The 19064-nt window shown below is 35.3% G+C and overlaps 3 protein-coding genes and 1 non-coding gene across 4 annotated transcripts; 2 read left to right on the plus strand and 2 right to left on the minus strand.

The window, feature by feature from the left end:
- Positions 1-6488: 6488 nt before the first annotated feature.
- LOC126724656 (small nucleolar RNA Z247) lies at positions 6489-6627 on the minus strand. Its single transcript, XR_007655092.1, has one exon. It is a non-coding gene; the product is annotated as a small nucleolar RNA Z247 (small nucleolar RNA).
- Positions 6628-7548: 921 nt separating this feature from the next.
- LOC126721725 (putative disease resistance protein RGA3) lies at positions 7549-8226 on the plus strand. Its single transcript, XM_050424787.1, has 2 exons — positions 7549-7620; positions 7666-8226. Exons 1-2 carry the CDS (start codon positions 7549-7551, stop codon positions 8224-8226), a joined length of 633 nt encoding a protein of 210 aa, XP_050280744.1.
- A 695-nt stretch (positions 8227-8921) lies between these two features.
- LOC126721726 (putative disease resistance protein RGA3) lies at positions 8922-9794 on the plus strand. The gene has a single exon (XM_050424789.1). The coding sequence runs from the start codon at positions 8922-8924 to the stop codon at positions 9792-9794; it is 873 nt and encodes a 290-aa protein (XP_050280746.1).
- A 5167-nt stretch (positions 9795-14961) lies between these two features.
- On the minus strand, positions 14962-18124 carry LOC126721117 (putative RING-H2 finger protein ATL21A). Its single transcript, XM_050424144.1, has 2 exons — positions 17287-18124; positions 14962-15535 (listed from the first exon to the last, which is right to left on the minus strand). Exons 1-2 carry the CDS (start codon positions 18044-18046, stop codon positions 15105-15107), a joined length of 1191 nt encoding a protein of 396 aa, XP_050280101.1. The 5' UTR covers positions 18047-18124; the 3' UTR covers positions 14962-15104.
- Between the last annotated feature and the right edge of the window lie 940 nt (positions 18125-19064).

The raw sequence follows: 19064 nt of genomic DNA on the forward strand, positions 1-19064 counted from the left end.
AAAATTTAACTCATCGCCCATTTGTAGGGGCAAAGCATGTAGCTTTCAAAGTGCAAAGGCTGTCATATGGTCTCTTTTTTAAGCTCAATAACTAGAAGCATACTGCATACATATTCTATCAAAAGATAAGAAGCAATGCTTGTAATATCCCTTGAGTAAATGCATATTTTTTAGCAGCATGGGCAAACTTTCATCTCTTAATACAATCCAACAAAGCTTGAGCCTAACAAACATTAGAAGCAATGCCTATATCCCTTGCGTAAATGTACATTATTTTTTAGGACAAAACTGAGGTACAATACCTCAGGTGCTGTTCTTTAAGTTTCTTTCTTAAAATTCAGCCATGTGACTACTTAACTAAAAAAAATCCACATGGCAGAATCTTAAAAGGGAACCTAAGGAACAGCACATAAGTACTGTACTTAAGTCTTATTCTATTTTTTAACAGCATCCAACAAGCTTGACCCTAACACATGAGAAGATCCTTTGGCTTTCACTTTTTCTTTTCTTCTCTCTATGTGGTTGTGCTTTTCTTTATATGTACAAAACATCAGGCTTTCGAAGTGCAAAGAGTAATCATATAGTCTCTTTTTATTTTAACACTACAACTAGAAGAGTAAATATTGTATCAAGACAAGAAGCAATGTTTATAATCTTCCTTGCTTATATTTCTTCTCTTAGAGCATCCACAGCAGTGGAATTAAAAATTTAGCTTTTTAGCTCCACCAAAAGTTACTTTATCTATTATACCTACACACATGCTGCAGCAGTGGATTTATTTTAGCTATTAACACAATAAAATAATATATCACATACAATAAAATAATATATCCCACTACCAAAAAAACAACCCAGCACCACCCACAACCACCTCTACCATCAGCCACAGCCACAACCACACCCACAACCACCACTACCACCACCACCAGACACAACCAAACCCACAAACAAAATAAAAAATCAAACCACCATCATAGTCACCAATCCACCACCACAGCCACCAAACCCACAGGAAAAAAAAAAATCAAACACCGTACCACCAAACCATAGCCACAACAACCACCATCACCACCACCACAGCCACCAAACCCACAGGAAAAAAAATAAATCAAACACCGTACCACCAAACCCACAGAAGAAAAAAAAAATCAAACATCATTCCACCACCACAACCAAACCCATATGAAAACACATTAAAAAAAAAAAAAAAACAAACAAACAAACTCAATCACAGCAAAGAGAATAGAGAGATGGCGTGGGTCTGATCGGAGGACTGGGCGACGTGGGTCTGATCGGAGGACTAAGCGGAGGCTTGGGTCGGAGGCGTGGATCGGCGGCTTGGGGCTTGGGCCGATGACGTTGAGGCCGACAAAGGGGCACGGACTGGGTGATGGGGCTTGGGGAGATCGGCGAGCTGGGTCGGCGGAACAGGTCAGCGGTGAGGGAGCTGGCCGGCGAGCTGAGGGGTGAGGGAGATGAGGGAGGCCGGCGAGCTAGAGAGAAAAAAAAATTTTGAGGAAGAAAGAAGAAAGAAGAGAAGCCGGAGAGAGAGAGAGAGAGAGAGAGAGAGAGAGAGAGAGAGAAAAGGAAAGAATTATTTTAATGAGAGAGGAGAGAGAGTGTAATAAAAATTTTTTTTTTTTTTTTGAGCTACAGTGCACATCTGAGGAGCTAAATCTTTTAGATTTAGCTCCACTGCTGTGTAATGGTTTTTTAGTGTTTGAGAGCTAAAAAATAGCATCATACCTATATAGCACCACTACTGTGAATGCTCCAACACCACAAAAAGCTTTAGCCTACCAAACATCAGAAGCTCCTTTTATTCTTTTTTTTTTTTTCTAAATTTGTGTTTTCTATCTCAAAGTTTGTGCTTTACTGTATTCTGTAGCAAATCTTCAGACAATGCTAATATGCAATGACAAGTTGTCCCTACATAATTGCCTAAATTTAATCAAATGTTGAGTGTCCAGGTGGAAATCTTTGGCCTTTTCCAGTTCATTATAAAAGCTGGAAAGAAGAAAATGAACATTACCTCAATTGATTACCTTCTCCTCTTTCAGTTTCTTCTGTTATCAATCAAACTTCCATTTCCAACTATGGTTGACGCAATAGTTACTGATCTCCTGAAGCAGTTGGGTTCAATTGCTGCCCAGCAAGCTCAGCAAGAGATAAAGTTGATTGTGGGTGTTGACAAAGAAGTCCAAATGCTTAAAGATGGTCTCAGAATCGCCCAGACAATGCTCAACAATGCTGAGGAAAGACAAGTGTCTGATGTAGCTGTGAAGCTTTGGTTTGATCAGCTCAAAGACGTATACTACATGATGGATGATGTGTTGGACACTTGGAACACTACAAGGATCAAATCACAAATTCAGAAAGAAGAAGAAACTGATAAATCTCATGCTGTGAAGAAGGTATGCTCCTTCTTACCTTCCCTGTCATTTTGTTTTCGTCGTGTTAAAAACCTTGCTCTGCGTCATGAAATTGGTCACAAGATTAAAACACTGAATGAAACATTAGATAAGATTGCCAAAGACAGAGTAACGTACAGATTTGACTTGACCAAGCAACATGATGTAGTTGAGCATATAAAAACTACTTCCTTTGTTGATGTGTCCAATATAATTGGTCGTGATAACTATAGGATGACCTACTAAGTGTAAAATTAGATATACAAAATATTTCCAAGCCTTACCTTTACACGGCTATCCTCGGCAACTACAGCTGTATCCTTAACACGCCCCCGCAAGCTCAACGGTACCGAAGATACATTGAGCTTGGTCCGAAGAAGAGCAAATTTGGAGGAAGACAAGGGCTTTGTAAAAATGTCAGCAAGCTGATCTCGGGTAGACAGAAAATGAATGAGAAGAGAACCATCAGCAACCATATCCCGAACAAAGTGAAAATCAATTTCAACATGTTTAGTGCGGGCATGAAAAACAGGATTTGAGGATAAATAGGTCGCACCAATATTATCACACCATAGAATAGGGGAGCTAGAGATAGGAATCCCAAGCTTAAACAAAAGGGTACGCAACCATTTAACCTCAGCAAAAGCATTGGCAAGGGCCTTGTATTCCGCCTCTGTGCTAGATTGAGCCACTGTCTGTTGCTTTTTATAGCCCCATGAGATAAGATTATTGCCCAAAAAGACACAGAAACCTCCAGTAGACCGCCGATCATCATGACATCCAGCCCAATCTGCATCAAAGAAGGCCTGAAGAGTATGGAATTTAGAGCGGTGCAGTTGTAAACCAAAATGAATGGTTTGCTTAAGATAACGCAGGAGGCGTTTGACGGATTGCCAATGGAGGTTAGTAGGGCAATGCATAAATTGAGAGAGCTTGTTGACTGTGAATGAAATGTCAAGATGGGTGATGGAAAGATATTGCAAAGGCCCAACGGTGCTTCGATACAGAGTTGCATCAGAAAGGGGATCACCCTCAAAAGCAGATAAACTTGTGGATTGAACCATGGGAGAGCTAACAGGCTTTGCCTCAAGCATATTTGTCTTTCTTAAAAGATCAACAATGTAACGTTTCTGAGACAAGACAAGACCTGAGGAGTTTGGCAGAACCTCAACACCAAGGAAAAAATTAAGAGTGCCCAGATCCTTAATGGCAAAATTAGTTTTTAGATGTCAAAGAAGATCATTAATTGCAGAAGGTTTAGAGGCAGTAATAATAAGATCATCCACATAAATGAGAAAAATATATAGTGACTGTGGCATTGTGATAGATAAATAGAGAGGAATCAGACCTCGATCCTCTAAAGCCCAAAGCAAGTAAATGAGAAGAGAGCCGTGAGAACCAAGCTCGAGGGGACTGTTTCAACCCATAAAGTGCTTTCTTCAACTTGCATATGTGTTTAGGAAATTGAGGATGAACAAACCCAGGAGGTTGAGACATATAGACATCTTCAGATAGGTGTCCATGTAAGAATGCATTATGAATATCGAATTGTTGAAGAACCCAACCTCGTGAAACTGCAATGGAGAGAACTGTTCTGACAGTGGTTGGTTTAATTATAGGACTGAAAGTTTCTCGGAAGTCAATACCAGGCAATTCATGAAAGCCCTTTGCCACCAAGCGAGCTTTATAGCGCTCAACAGAGTCATCGGCGTTGCGCTTAACCCGAAATACCCATTTGCATCCAATGACATTACGAGCAGTGTGAGGAGGAACCAGTGCCCACGTTTGATTTTTTAGCAAGGCATCAAACTCGGCATTCATAGCGGTACGCCAATTTGAGTCTTTCACAGCAGTGGTGAAACATGTGGGTTCAACAATGGGCTCATTACCATCAGCGAGAAGAGCATGTGGAACTGGATATCGCACGGTACCGTCGATGAAGTTTTTGGGTTTGGTGATGGAGTTTTTGGAGCAGGTTGTCATGGGATGGGTGGGTTGAGGTTCAACAGATGTGGGTTGATGATTGGTGGTTGGGTTTTGAAGGAGAGGTGGGTCGGTGTGTGTGGGTTGCTGATCGGTGTTTGAACTTTGAGGAAGAGGAGGGTCGAGGTGAGTGGGTGGAGGATCGGTGAGTATGGGTTGAGGGAATAGAGGGTCGGTGAGGATTGGTTGAGAGAATGGAGGGTCAGTGAGTGGGGGTTGAACAATAGCAGGGGAATTATTTTGGAATGGTGAGGGAGGTGGAGTGATATGAGAGGGAACGGTTTCAGGGTGGGTTAAAAGTGATGAAACAGGGGCTTCGAGCTGGGCTTGTGAGGATATGGGTTGGACCAAAGAGGAACTTTGAGCAGAATTGAAGGCTGGCGGCCCTACAAAAAGAGAAGTCGTTGTATAAAGCCCAGTAGAGGATTGTACCTGACCTGAAGCAGACATGGACCTGAAAGCTGTGGAACACGATCTAGCAAAGGGAAAAATATCCTCATTGAAGAGTACATCTCTGGAAAAATAGACCCAACCTAAAGGAAGATGTAAACATTTATAGCCCTTATGAATTAAACTATAACCAAGGAAGACACACTGAGTTGAGCGTGGTTGAAGTTTGTGAGAATTATAAGGACGTAAATTTGGCCAACATTCACAACCAAAGACACGCAAGAAAGTGTAGTCAGGTGCTTGAGTAAACAATTTTTCATAAGGAGATTTATTTTGAATTATGGGAGTTGGAAGTCTATTTATCAGATAACAAGCTGTTTAAAATGCATCTTCCCAATATTGGAGAGGAATCTGAGCATGATTTAATAAAGCTAAACCAGTTTCCACAAGATGACGGTATTTGTGCTCAACAACACCATTTTGTTGAGGGGTATGAGGATACATGATGAGTGATACCACAAGTTTGAAAAAATTTGTTAAGTGAGCGATATTCACCACTCCAATCAAATTGAACAACTTTTACTTTTCGATTAAAATAACGCTCAACATATTTTTGCCATTTAATAAAAATAGGTAACACATCACTTTTATTTTTCATAGGATAAAGCCAAGTATAGCGACTATACGCATCAACAAAGGAGACATAATATTTGAAACCAGATTTTGAGCAAATAGGGGATGGACCCCATACATCAGTGTGAATTAAATCCAAAGGAAAATTTATTTGAATACAGGATAATGAAAAAGAAAGTTGTTTACTCTTAGAACTGAAACAAGCAGAACAAGGCGTAACAACTTTGCTAGCAAGAACAGGCAAATTAAATTTTGAAAGAACATGATGAACAATACGAAAGACAGGATATCCCAAGCGTGAGTGCCATTGAGTTGGAGAGATACGTTCACCAACAAAGACACATGACGACAAAGGCAATTTATTGAAAGCAGAAGGAAAAAGGTACAATCCATTCCTACTCAGCTCGTGCAGCAAAACTCTCCCCGTTGGTCGATCCCTCACAAGAAAATAAGAAGGGTGAAACTCAATAAAAGTATTGGTGTCAGATGTGAATTTGTGAACAGAAATTAAATTTTTGGTAATGTGAGGAACATGGAATACATTATGTAAAAGAAAGGAAGAGGAAGGAGTGGATAATTTAGTAGATCCAATGTGTTTAACATTCAAACCAATACCGTTACCAATGCGAATCTGATCAGGACCATGATACGCCTCTGCCTTCACATTCAAATTTGCAAAATCAGAAGTGAGATGATGAGTTGCACCAAAATCGAGGTACCAATTAAGATCGGGTGAAGCCTGTGGAGCGGTGAGCAGAGCATGCATGTTGTTGGTAGTGTCAGTGGAGAAGGAATTATCAAACCTGTGGTAGCACTTCAAGGCCGTGTGTCCTGGCTTGTGGCAAACTTGGCAAATAGGACGATTTTGGGAGGAAGAAGAATGACCACACCCCCGTCCTTGAAAATTCTTTTGATACTTGGATGATGAGTCACGACCTGTTGAAGGAGAAAAGCCACAGCCTGCTGAAGGGGAGGAGCCACCACCATGACGTCCACGTGAAGGTCCTCGTCCCGCAAAATTGGCCCCTACAATGGAGAGGTCCACGGTTGGTTGTTAATGCTCAAGCCGCAATTCATAGGCTAACAGATGCCCATATAGTTCATCAATTGATAGAGGGTCAACCCTTGTGGTCACAGATGTGACAAATGAATCATATTCAGATCCTAAACTAGCCAAGAGAAATGAGATAATTTCAAAATCATTCAAGGCATGAGCAGTAGCAGCAAGTGTATCAACCAGTGTTGTAAACTGGTGAAAATAATCAGCAATTGAGGAATTGCCTTTCTTCAAAGTGGCGAGCTGATAGTGGATTTGCATTGTTCGAGCCCTTGACTGAGAGGTAAACATTATCTCTAAGGCTTGCCACACATCCCTTGATGTGTTGAATTTGATGACATGAGCCAAAATATGCTCAGAGAGGGAGGATATTATGGCACTGAGAATCATTTGGTCTTGGAAGTACCAGTGACTGAAATCTGGATTTTGGATGACTTGGATGTCTCCATCGATTTCAACAGTAAGAGATTGAGGTGGAGCAGGATTGCTTCCATCGAGATAGCCAAACAAATGTTGCCCCTTAAGATAAGGAACAATCTGAGCTTTCCAAAGTAGGTAGTTGTCACGGGTAAGTTTGATGGTGATGAGATGATGGATGGTAGTAAGGGAAGTGGGAGAAGAAGAAGTGGCAATGTTGACAATTGAAGTTGATGAAGACGAGGAAGACATTAAAAAAAAAAGAACGTATGTCACAATGGCTCTAATACCATGTAAAATCAGATATACAAAATATTTCCAAGCCTTACCTTTACACGGTTTAGGCATTTTCATTTATATGAGAGTTTTTTACAAATTCAAATTGTAAGTACAGTTCAGCTATACAATCCGGATATACCTCTAGCTCATCACTTAGATACAAAATTCAAATATGATTCTATCATATCCTAATCCTTATCTCATCACAAGCCTAAACCTATCTGATCATATCTTATTCAAATATGATTCAAATATACAAAATCACATACTGATCAGTTGCTATCCTCGGCAACTACAGCTGTATCCTTAACACTAAGTAACCTACTAGGCAAAGGTAGTCAAGAAGATAGAAAACCTCAGATCATCTCCTTAGTGGGCATGGGCGGTATAGGAAAATCAACTCTTGCCCAACTAGCCTACGATGATCCTGAGGTGCAAGCCCATTTTCAAGTAAGAATGTGGGTTTGTGTTTCTGAACCTTTTGATCAATGTTAGATTGCTAGAGCAATTTGTCAAGAGCTTGACTCTGAATCCCCTCATAATATTACCGAATTTCAATCTCTATTGGGTAAAATTTGTGATTTGATTAGGCGAAAGAAGTTCCTTCTTGTTTTAGATATTGTATGGACTGAAGACTCCTCAATGTGGGAGCCATTCAAATTTGCACTCGAATATGGTGCCAAAGTAAGTAAAATTCTAGTCACTACACGTAAATATAGAGTTGCAGAGATGATGGGGAGTGTCCACATCATCAATTTGGGAGTACTTTCTAATGAGGACTGTTGGTTGATGATCAACAAAATAGTGTTTTCTGATGATGATCAATATAAAGATTTAGAAGACCTTGGCAAACAACTAGCAAATAAGTGTAAAGGTTTGCCACTTGCAACAAAGACTCTAGGTGGTCTCATGCGCAACAAGAGGAGTAGAGAACAATGGAAGAATATGTTGGATAGTAGTTTGTGGGAACTAGAAGATTTTGAAAAAGGACTTTTGGCACCCATATTATTAAGTTATTATGAATTGCCCTTAGCATTGAAACATTTTTTCATATAGTGTGCTGTATTTCCAAAAGATTATCTCTTTTCTAAAGATCAATTAGTCCTCCAGTGGATGGCACACTGGCACAGGGATATATTGAGTCAAAGGTAAATACAAAGATGGAAATCTTAGTTGGAGAATATTTTGAAAATTTAGCTATACGCTCTTTCTTTCAAGATTTTGAGAAAGATGCGAGTGATGACAAGATAACAAGGTGCAAAATTCATGACATAGTGCATGATTTTGCCCAGTCCATGATAACAAATGAATTTATAGCAATTGATAGTGACAAGGAGTTGGAGATAGACTATAAAAGTGTTCATCATTTGCATTTAAAACTTTCAAAAGAAATGCTATTTCCTGTTTCCATCTACCATGCAAAAAATATCCACACTCTCTTTCTTCTTTTTGATGAAATTGATTATAACTTTAACATGCTCATATCCAATTTATTCCAAATTTTTAGATGTCTAAGGACTTTAATTTTGGATTGTCCAATTAAGAAAATTCCGGATGTGGTGGAAAATTTTATACATTTATGATTTCTCCTTTTATCAACTAAGGTTGAAATAGAAGAATTGCCTGAAACCATTTGTAATCTTTGTAATTTACAAACTTTGCGTATTGATAATTGTTATCGTCTGAAGAAATTGCCACAATAGATGAGTAAATTAATAAACTTAAGGCATCTTATTTTTTATACATATGCAATGACACAATTTCCAAGAGAAAGTGGGAGATTGATTTCTCTTAGAACATTAAGTCATTTCATTATAAGTGGTAAGGATGATAAAGAAGGATGTAAACTTGGTGAATTAAAAAATTTAAACCAGCTTCAAGGTACCCTTAGAATACAATGGTTGGGAAATGTGGTAGATGTATGTGAGGCCAAGCATGCACAGCTCAAGAAGAAGACACACCTCCGTGGTTTGTATCTAGGGTTTGAAGGAGAAGATGAAAATGATAGAAGAATTAATAATAATGTATTAGTTCTAAATGACTTAGAGCCACATCCAAACTTGGAATATTTAGAGATTTATGACTATCAAGGCACCACGCTATATCCTAATTGGATGATGTCTTTGGCGAAATTGAAAACGCTTCTTCTCTTTGCATGCCCAAAGATAAAGGGTTTGCCTCCCCTGGGGAAGCTACCATTCCTTGAATCATTAAGCATAATTGATGTGGATAGTTTGGAAAAGGTGGGTGTTGAATTTTTGGGATTGGAATCCAAATACAAGAAGGACAATATATTCCCACACTTGAAATCTCTCAAATTTAGTTTTTTGAAAGAGCGGAAAGAATGGGTTGGGATTGGAGGAATGAGCAATGAAGAAATTAATGGTGTTACTATAATGCCATGTCTTCAAGACTTGACAATTTCTAGATGCCCCAAGCTAAAAGTTCTGCCATATTTTCTTTGTACAACTCCATTGAAGAAACTAGATATCTTTCAATGTCCAATTCTGGGTGAACGTTACCAAAGAGAGATAGGAGAGGATTGGTCCAAGATTTCTCATATCCCAAACATCAAAATTGATTGGAAGTTTATGCAAACAGATGATGGTGAATGTGATGCTTGATTAGGTGCTCCAAGCCTCATCCTTTCACAGGTTACTTCTTCTCCTTTATTTTCTTCTTTTATCTGGCATATTAATTTACACAAGTCATTAAATCAAAATAAATTTAATAATTAATTATATGTTCTTAGAATTAGAAAAGTAATCTCTTTAAAACAAGTTTTCTTTATTTTCCAAAAAAAAAAACTTTATTATTATTATTATTATTATTATTTATATATATATGTCATTTAGAAAATTAGAGATATGGACAACATGTGTTTTGCTTTTTATTTTTAGAGGAAAGGACAATTTTGAGTTCCGTGGTTAGGAGCTAAACATCATTATTGCATTTGTCATCTATGAAAAAGTAAGGAATTTCTTAAGTTTTTATTATTGTTATGTTTATCTTATATTGACTTGTATATTTTAGGCATTTAAAGAGACATTTATTATTTAAAATTAATTAAAATTTTATATGTTTAATAATTTTTAAAACTATACCACCGCATACTCTTAATGCGATGGTCACTCCACAAGTATAAGAGCTTGTGAGGTATGGGAGCAAGCAAGGTTGTCAAAATCGGGATCCTATGTAAGATCGTGAGAGGTGAGTGAGATCGTAGACCATAGAATTGGATTGTAGATCGTAAGATCCTACATATTTTCATATTTAAAGCAAATACATTGATAATGACTTTATATGTTGAATTTTCACGTAAATTGTGAATTTATCCATACAAAACAAAGATTCACATTATATGATGTAATTTGCATGTCATACATCACTACGTTTATACTAAATAAACAAATATATTTAAGTTTTGACCCAATGTATTTAAAAAGTTCAATAAATGTTTAATTTGCAACCAAATACCAAAATATTTATCAACACATATGGAAATATTTTCCAAGTTCTAGGTTCCAAGTTCCAAGTTTATAATCCAAAATAAGTAATCAAATGGAAACTAACTAACTAAAATATAAAATCAAAAAGCAAGATTAATATTAAGGTGAAGTGAACATTTAATTATTCTCATTTTAGAGTTCTTATGACAATCGTCCTAATCATCATCATCAATTTCTTCATCTATGTAGATATTGTATATTTATATACTAGAGCTACAAAAGAGATCAAGATACAACTTCACATTCAACTATTCAAAGTATACCACTCAGCAACAATTACAGAGTATGCTCAAAAAAATCAATCAATCAATATACAAATACAAGCATACTAATAAAATTATATATAAGAAAAATATTTTAGTAATATTATAACACAAATTAATATATTGATTAAAAAAATTTAACATTATAGCTTAAAATGTAGTAAAGCCAATATAAATTCTTCATTTAGAATGATGAAGTATTCCTTCATTTTGATTATAAGTGAACTAAAAACTACAAAACATTTGCTTATGTTAACATAATTTTATAAAAAATAAAAATAAAAGTCATACCATCACAACATAAAAATAAAAAAAATTAAAAAAAAAAAACCTTAAAGTTTCATCAAAACCAAAAATTTATCCCTTAAAAAAAAAAAAACAAAAAAAAAACTGATATTTTGGTAGGATCAGTAGGATCCCATACGATCCAACGATCTTATACGATTCTACCATTTTTACGATCCTAGTACAATTCTAAATGTTTTGGTGAGGTGGGATCGTAAAATCATGTGATCCTACAATCCAGATCGCGATTTTGACAACCATGAGAGCAAGGCCCGGGATTCAAGTCTCCAGGAGGGAGCTTCACACACATATACACTTAAATTAGACTAGAGAAGAATTTCTATCTTGTATCCCAAAAAAAAAAAAAATTTAACTATTAGTATACTCTAACTATGCAATCTCTAAATTATTTAACAAGAGATATTGATTTAATATATTTAAAGAACATTAATTGTGGTTAGTATGATTTTAAATATAGTTCACAGTTTAATAACTAACTAGATGGAAAAAATATTATTATTTTGTGTGTGTAGTAGATTATTCTTTGATTTTTTTTTTAGCTCCCCCCACCCCCACCCCCACCCAAAAAAAAAAAAAAAAAAATTCTAGGCTTAGCCATTGTCCTAATGGTTTGGCTTAAATCTCATAAAAAATGAATAACAACATTAGTTAATAAATTTATTAGACTTGGCCAAAATGGCAGATATTGACATTAGCATAAAGTAAAATTCGTTTTACTTAATTTGATTTTTTTTTTTTTTTTGTTCTCCATTTTGGCAATGATTGTCTTTTTATTTTGGGCTTGTAAGTAGTAGCATGCTTAAATTTGATTTTTTTTTCTTTCATATTCGTTTATGTTTTGATAGTATAAGGGTCATGTGATTTTTCTTGATTTTGGGTATGTAGACTAGTCTAATATGTCATATGGTTTTCTTTTGAGCATGTAGATGGATGATGAGGAAATTAATGACAAAGATTATGTGGTTGAGTTGTACAAAATTAAGGATGGTGATAATGAGGAGGATGATGAAGTAGACAATGATGAGGGGGGGTTTTAAAAGCTCGAGAGTACAAGATGGCCGCTGGTCATGGAAGGGGAGAACTTATGGCCACAAGCACGGTGATGATGACAAGGATAAGGATGAAAAATGGTGACGCTAGGTAAGAAGAGGAAGTTGTTGAAGAAGAAGAAGAAGAAGATGGTGAGATACCCTTTTAACTTTCATGAACATTACCTTCAAATCTATTGCTATGTTGCTATTTTGTGTCTTTTATTTGTTTTACCTTAATACTTTTATTTTGGATTTGTTATTTGAATTCTATTGTGTATTTAGATTATTGATTATAATCTTTAAAATTATATTAATTATTTATTAATTGGTTTTATTGAATTTTTGTGTGGGATATTATGGAATTTTACCTACAAGGTTTTTTTTTTTTTTTTAATTACAAAAACCTCCCTTGAGATTTAGTTGAATAACACTCCACTCAAACAGTAACAAAATTGAAAATCTCTTTCTTTAAGGCTTGTAGGAAATCAACATATAAAATTTTGTTATTAATAACCTTAACAAAATATTCCATTTAAAAAAAAATATTTCTTGACTAAGCACTAACAAAGTAACAATGGTTAGTGATGTTTCTTTTGTTAAATCTTATTGTTTAACCGTTAGTAACTAGTGCTGGTGTTGCGATTACTTCATAACTTTACATTTGAAAATTGATTCTTTAAGTTGCAGTGGTTACTCAAAGGTTAAAGGTTTTTAAAAATAAATTTCTTGTGCTCATTTTTTTTATCATTCACTTTTGTTTAATTAATTTTGTGTATGATTTTAGTATCTGTGTAATTCTAAAATAAAAATAAATTGGGTGTAATTTGTGTAACTTGGTCATTGAAATTTGATGTTGTGTACCTTACTAGTGTAAGTAACTCGCAAAACAAAAATCAAGTGGGTGTAAATTATGTACCTTACACGTGAAAATTAGATATTGTGTATGATTTTGTTACCCATTTAATTAACAAAAAAATTGTAAGTAGACATAAATTGTGTACCTAAACTGTGAAAATTAGATGTTGCCCATGCATATCCGTGTAATTGAAAAAGAAAATTATATCTTTAACTTTTCTTTGTAATTTTTTGGTAATGAAAGTTTACTTAAAAAAAATCTTGATATTTTTGTGGTAATAAGGTAGAGAATGTCATGTCGAAGCATGTGTGAATAAAGCGGTTCTTGCCTTAGATTGAGAAACTAGAGGTTTTGATGTGAGCAGTGTTACTTAAATGTTAATTAAAATTGTAATATGGCAATGTGTGAGATCACGACCTCAAGGAAAAATATGCCCTCGTGAATGGTTGATGCTGTGTTTAGTCACTGAGCTTAATTCTTCACTTCTGCTAGGCTCATTTTTAATGCCATAGGTATTTGTTTCATTGCATAGGAGGGTTCATGGCTAATGGAATTGCAAAACAGTGTCTACTGACCATCAAGGGTCTGTTTGAATTAAGGAGAGAGGGGAGGGGAATAAAGTAAAGTTGGCTAAAAATAAACTAATTTTGGACCAAATCAACTTTATTCTACTTTAAAATGTGACAGTGTACAAAGGAAATTGCATAGAAACTCCCCTTTGGTCACATTTGCATACTTTTTAATTAGGCAAAAATTTGTCTTTTGATTCAAATTTTGACTAGATTAGGAAAGATATTGCTGTTCTGACTTGCTACAATCATTGACCTAGAGACTTAAAACTCTTTTTGCAGCAGGGAGAATTCACAATGTAAATTTTTTTTTTTTCGTCAAATCCGTTAGTTTTTAATCTGTTTATGATGACTTATTTCTCCAAGTTGTTTGTTGATATTTTTGTAGCTCCGGGAACGCAGGGGCAGCGGAAGAAGCCATGTCTTAACTGAGGTACAGTGGCCTTTCGTGAGATTCGGCACTTTCAGAAGACTTGGAATCTGGTCATTCTAACTGCTCCTTTCATCAGAGTTGAGTTCATTATCTTATTTTTATACATGAACATATATGCATAGATAAACGAACGTTGGTATATTGTGAGCTAGAATACACATTTCAGAAAAAATGGGGATCTGTTATTGGTAAATGAAATTACTCAAGTAAGCATTGATTTTTGTATAATTGGGTTTGCTTTTATGAATGCTCTTCTTCAACTTATTGGAGTCATGAGGAGAATCGGCCGTGTTCAGCTGATGTTAGTGGTGCTTATGGCATGGTATGTGGTGTGCTGACAAGCCTAATGTATATACATAATTACATAGACATATGGGTAATATTCTAAGATGACCGATTTTTTTGATATAGATAAAGCAAGTGTCAAAAACATAATGTGGTCAAATTTTCCCCCCTTGACCCTTGCACGTTGCAACTAATTTCCAAGACTTCGCTTGGTCTTTTGAGAATGCATGTGTTTTTCATTCATTATATTTCTAAGTAAAAGAAAGTACTATTGAGAGAGTTTCTAATCTTACAAGCTTTGTAGGCTTATGGGGATAATCATCAAAGTGGTTGTACTATTGTATCTTGGAGGAGACACACATATTGTAAGTCTATTACACATTTATACCTAAAATTTCATCAATGACCTATATTGTCTCAAGATAGTGACTTGATCCATGCCTTAACTTCACCGCTTAAAAACATTCATGAATTGACGATAAATTGTTTATCATATTATGATATCTAATTTATGTGAAATGTTATTATTTAAATGATAATTTGAAAATTATTTATTTATCGGTTATTGTTCTCAAAAACAACACTATAACTATGGATATACAGAGTAAAGTAAAGACACAAAGTTACAACCTCCATGTACAATCAAACGGAAGTATACCTCCAAAAATGCTAATTACAATTATCAAACAATGTCTGAAGTAGCCTGATGAGCAGTAGATGGATAATTTCGGCAAACTGGACAAGTTTTATTCATTCGGAGCCATGCATCAATGCATTCAACATGGAAGCAATGTTTGCACTCCGGTATACATCTGAGTGTGTCTTTGGGACAATATTCTGATAAGCATATTGGGCAAGTGTTGTCATTCGGTCCAGGAAGTTTTTGGCTCTCTTCAAGGACTAGCTTTTCATAGGATTGAATGGTGGATTCATCAAGACCCATCATGACATCAGGACGTTGTGGTGTCACTATAGCCGCGGGGTTGGACCTCCTGCCTCTTGTACTCTCCATGCAACATGTGAAACATGCAATCGCAATAACACATGTGATGGTTGGTAAGGCAATGGAGAAGCAGACAATCCTAAAAATTCGGAGACCAGTAGATAATTGGCCTGAAATTTGAATCAGTTAATGTCTAAATTAAGTAGCAATCAGAGGGATCAGATGCAGTTTAGAGCTAAATTATCACCTAATTCTACATTCATTTTAGATTTCATATTTGAATGCTTTGCAAAAGGATGTCTATACTCTATCCCATGTGAGGGGAGAGCAAGCACAGAATTTGTAATCAAAATAGGTATGTAGAAGTTTTATTAGGCTTTGCAATCAACGCCAAGAATATGTAATGGAAAAGCTGCTGTTATACTGCAATTTGGTACAAAGGTCTAGAATCTTTTTGTATTTGGTAACAGAGATTTTCGAACTTAATGGGGGCTTTTTCTTGTCCTTAGGAATATAATATGCTCTAAATATATGTAGGTTAGTTAAATCCAAATAAATAGTTTGACTTGAGTGAGAGATCTCAACAAATTAACTACGTAAATAAAAATTAACATGATTAATTTAATTTAATGGGGCAAGTGAGTTGTTGCATCTTCCAGTTCTAGCAAACGGAAACAATAGGATAACCACCAATATGCTGTTGTTCAAAGCTAAAGGAACCTAAAATTTTAGAAATCTAACAATACCCTTAAAGCCAGTTCAGAAAATAAGTGCCGATTAGGATGTCTAATGAGACGTCATTGTAGCTTGACAGACTGACAACAAAAAAGGGTTGGCAATTAAGGTCGGTTAGAACCTGAATTTTAGTGATGGACTATCTAACTCATTGTTTCACAAGTGAATCTTGAGTTTGACTCCTCTCTCCATTTTTTTTTAGAAAAAACAGATAATCTCTGTTCTAACATTATGAAGCACCTAGACATTTAGGCCGATAAGTGTGTTAAATTTGTTAAATATGAATTAGAGATGGAAATTTTATTAATTTTTTAGAACTATTCAAATTTTGATTATTCGTTTAATAAAATTATTATTAAGAAGAACTAGAGTATATTTTATTAGCATATCAATTCTAATAAATTGGAGGAATTCTATTTCCTATATTTTAAGTATAAATTGTAAATTCTCACATACCCTACCTATATTAGAATTACTAATTTAACACTTGAATTTAACATTTCACTTCTTCTTTTTTCCCTTAAAACTACCTATATAAAGTTAATTTTAGAAAATATATCCAAAATTAGATTTTTATAAATATGTTAGAACATTTTTTTTATGGTTTAAAAAAGATTATACTTAGTAGTCAAATTATCAATACCAACTGAATTTGTTTAAGATTATCTTAAACTTCAAATTTTATACTACTTTTTAGATATAGTGTTGTCTAAACTACAATATAATTGTCAATTCTATCTTCTTCTTTTTTTTTTTTTTTTTTTGGTCAAAAGGAATAATTGTCAATTCTATCAATCCTACGGCTCCCATTCCATTGACATTGTCTTCTCTCTCTCTTTTTTTTCCTAATCAATACCAAAAATATATAAAATACGAAGAATGTGATATATAAACACTATCCTTTTTGAAGTCAACGACTTTAATAAGCGGTACAGCATCGTTTCTGTAGGCCCAAATACGAATACATAGACCTAGTCCGAAAGCTGACATGCCCTCTCTCTCTCTCTCTCTCTCTCTCTCTCCAATTCATCATTCATTTTCAAGATCAACGTAGGGTCTGATGGTTCTAAAAACGATTCTAATTCTATGTTAAAAGAAATTATATATGTCTGTTATCAAATAAATAATGGAAAACAAATAAATAAATAAATAAAGAGAATATATAAGGAAAATGTTAATTAATTACCTGGTTGAGGTGTAAAGAAACAACCAATCTGTTGAGTAGTATTATTGTTTGTCCTGAATCCACACACACCGCCTTGTGTTTCACAATCTCCACAACCAGGTACGTACCACGTTAAAAGAAGATCCTGATTAAGGTCATGGTCTACGAATCCCTCATAATACTGGGATGGCCAGGCTACCGGAACCGGCGATATGGTAACGACTTTGCATGTAGGAATGGTAGAGTTAGCAAGAATCAATGAGGATGTAGCTACGATAGAATGCGTGGAATTGCTAAGGCAATCGATGACAGTGAGACCAAACTTTGTGAACTGAGATGGGCAGCGGAGGAAAACGAATTCCTGAGTGAAAGCAGCAACGAAAGGTGAGCCAGAAAGGTTGAAGCGCAGGAGCCTTCGTGCAAGGCAACGACCAGGGTCATACAACTCTATCCGTTGGTTCGTATAGTCGATGTTGCGCACAAAGAATTCACCGGAATGAGGAAGTTTTAGAACTGTTTGACTCTGGCTATTGCAGCTCAGGTCGAAACCTGGATATCCACACTCATTGCTATCATTATTACCCCCAGATTGAGACTGTAATTGGAAGGGAAAACGAATAGACGGGCTATTCTCGTTTTTGCCACACTTGGAAGCTGGGCAAGGTCCTGTTCCTGCAGGTCCTGCAGCTCCTGCAGCTTTAATTTTAATAATGATAATAATGGGATTGGGAGAGAGGAACAAGAAGAAGAGGACAAGAAACAAGACTTGCAATATGCTCATTTTTTTTTTCTTTGTTGAAATTGAAAGCCCCTCCCCTGAATCCAGGGCCTCAGGGTTGAGATTGGGCACCCCTTGCACATATATAGACTTAATTAAGTAGCCTGTTTTAACTTAAAAGACTCTACCATTATTATTAAATAAATTTCTGAACAATTCTAAAGTCAATGTCTTAATTTTGATACTGATCTGGCATTTATAACTAACTGCTTTATCCAATCAACACTGGTTGGTAGCGGCTACTGACCGTTATTTTTACAGTTACGTACGTACGTGTCTGTCTAGTACTAGTACAACATTAATGGTACGGCTGCCAAGTAACATCTTATCTCAAGACCGTTATTTTAATATATATGTTTGCTTCCAGTGCTAAAAATTTTGTCCACCTAATTAGTAGGGGAAAAGTCATACATGAACAATTTATAAAAATATTGCGAACTATCAGGTGGAAAGCTGCAATTGAGCATAATAATATTAATAGTTTAATATCATTTAACATCTTATCTCAAGACTCAAGTAATGTGAAATACTCAATCATCAATCTACACATTTCATGTCTATAAGACTATAAAGCATGACCGAACTTGGTTTTATAGACTTAGAGTGTGTTTGGATACTGCTTATTTTGTTGAAAATTGAAAACATTGTAGCAAAATAATTTTTAAATGTATAAATAGTACTATGAGACTCATTTTTAATAAAAGTTGGTGTGAAAAAAGAGGTTTATGGGCAGGGGTGTAGTCAGAAATTTTTGTTTGGGGGGTCCAACTTATGATACTAATTTATTTGCTTATACAAACTTTCATAAATATGCACAAACACATACATCTATACACTCATATAATTTAGTATTCTTCATAGTGAATCCTTAAAATTTTCATTTTTAATATAAATTACCAAATTGTCTACCTAAAATAATTTCAATTGAACTAATGAAGTATTGAAAGACATGAATGACCAAAAACTTTAACAGACAAAAGAACACATTTTACAATAAAAAATGAATGTGAGAAAAAAAAAA

The sequence above is a fragment of the Quercus robur genome, chromosome 4 (assembly GCF_932294415.1).
Source record: "Quercus robur chromosome 4, dhQueRobu3.1, whole genome shotgun sequence".
NCBI lineage: Eukaryota > Viridiplantae > Streptophyta > Magnoliopsida > Fagales > Fagaceae > Quercus > Quercus robur.

Excerpts from the sequence above, each read along its gene's own strand:
- LOC126721117 (XM_050424144.1), bottom strand. The coding sequence starts at position 18,046 with ATGAGCATATTGCAAGTCTTGTTTCTTGTCCTCTTCTTCTTGTTCCTC. Across the intron at positions 15,536-17,286 it reads TTTCTTTACACCTCAACCAG|GCCAATTATCTACTGGTCTC; the intron begins GTAATTAATTAA and ends TTCAAATTTCAG.
- LOC126721725 (XM_050424787.1), top strand. The coding sequence starts at position 7,549 with ATGGGCGGTATAGGAAAATCAACTCTTGCCCAACTAGCCTACGATGAT. Across the intron at positions 7,621-7,665 it reads AGGTGCAAGCCCATTTTCAA|ATTGCTAGAGCAATTTGTCA; the intron begins GTAAGAATGTGG and ends GATCAATGTTAG.
- LOC126721726 (XM_050424789.1), top strand. The coding sequence starts at position 8,922 with ATGACACAATTTCCAAGAGAAAGTGGGAGATTGATTTCTCTTAGAACA.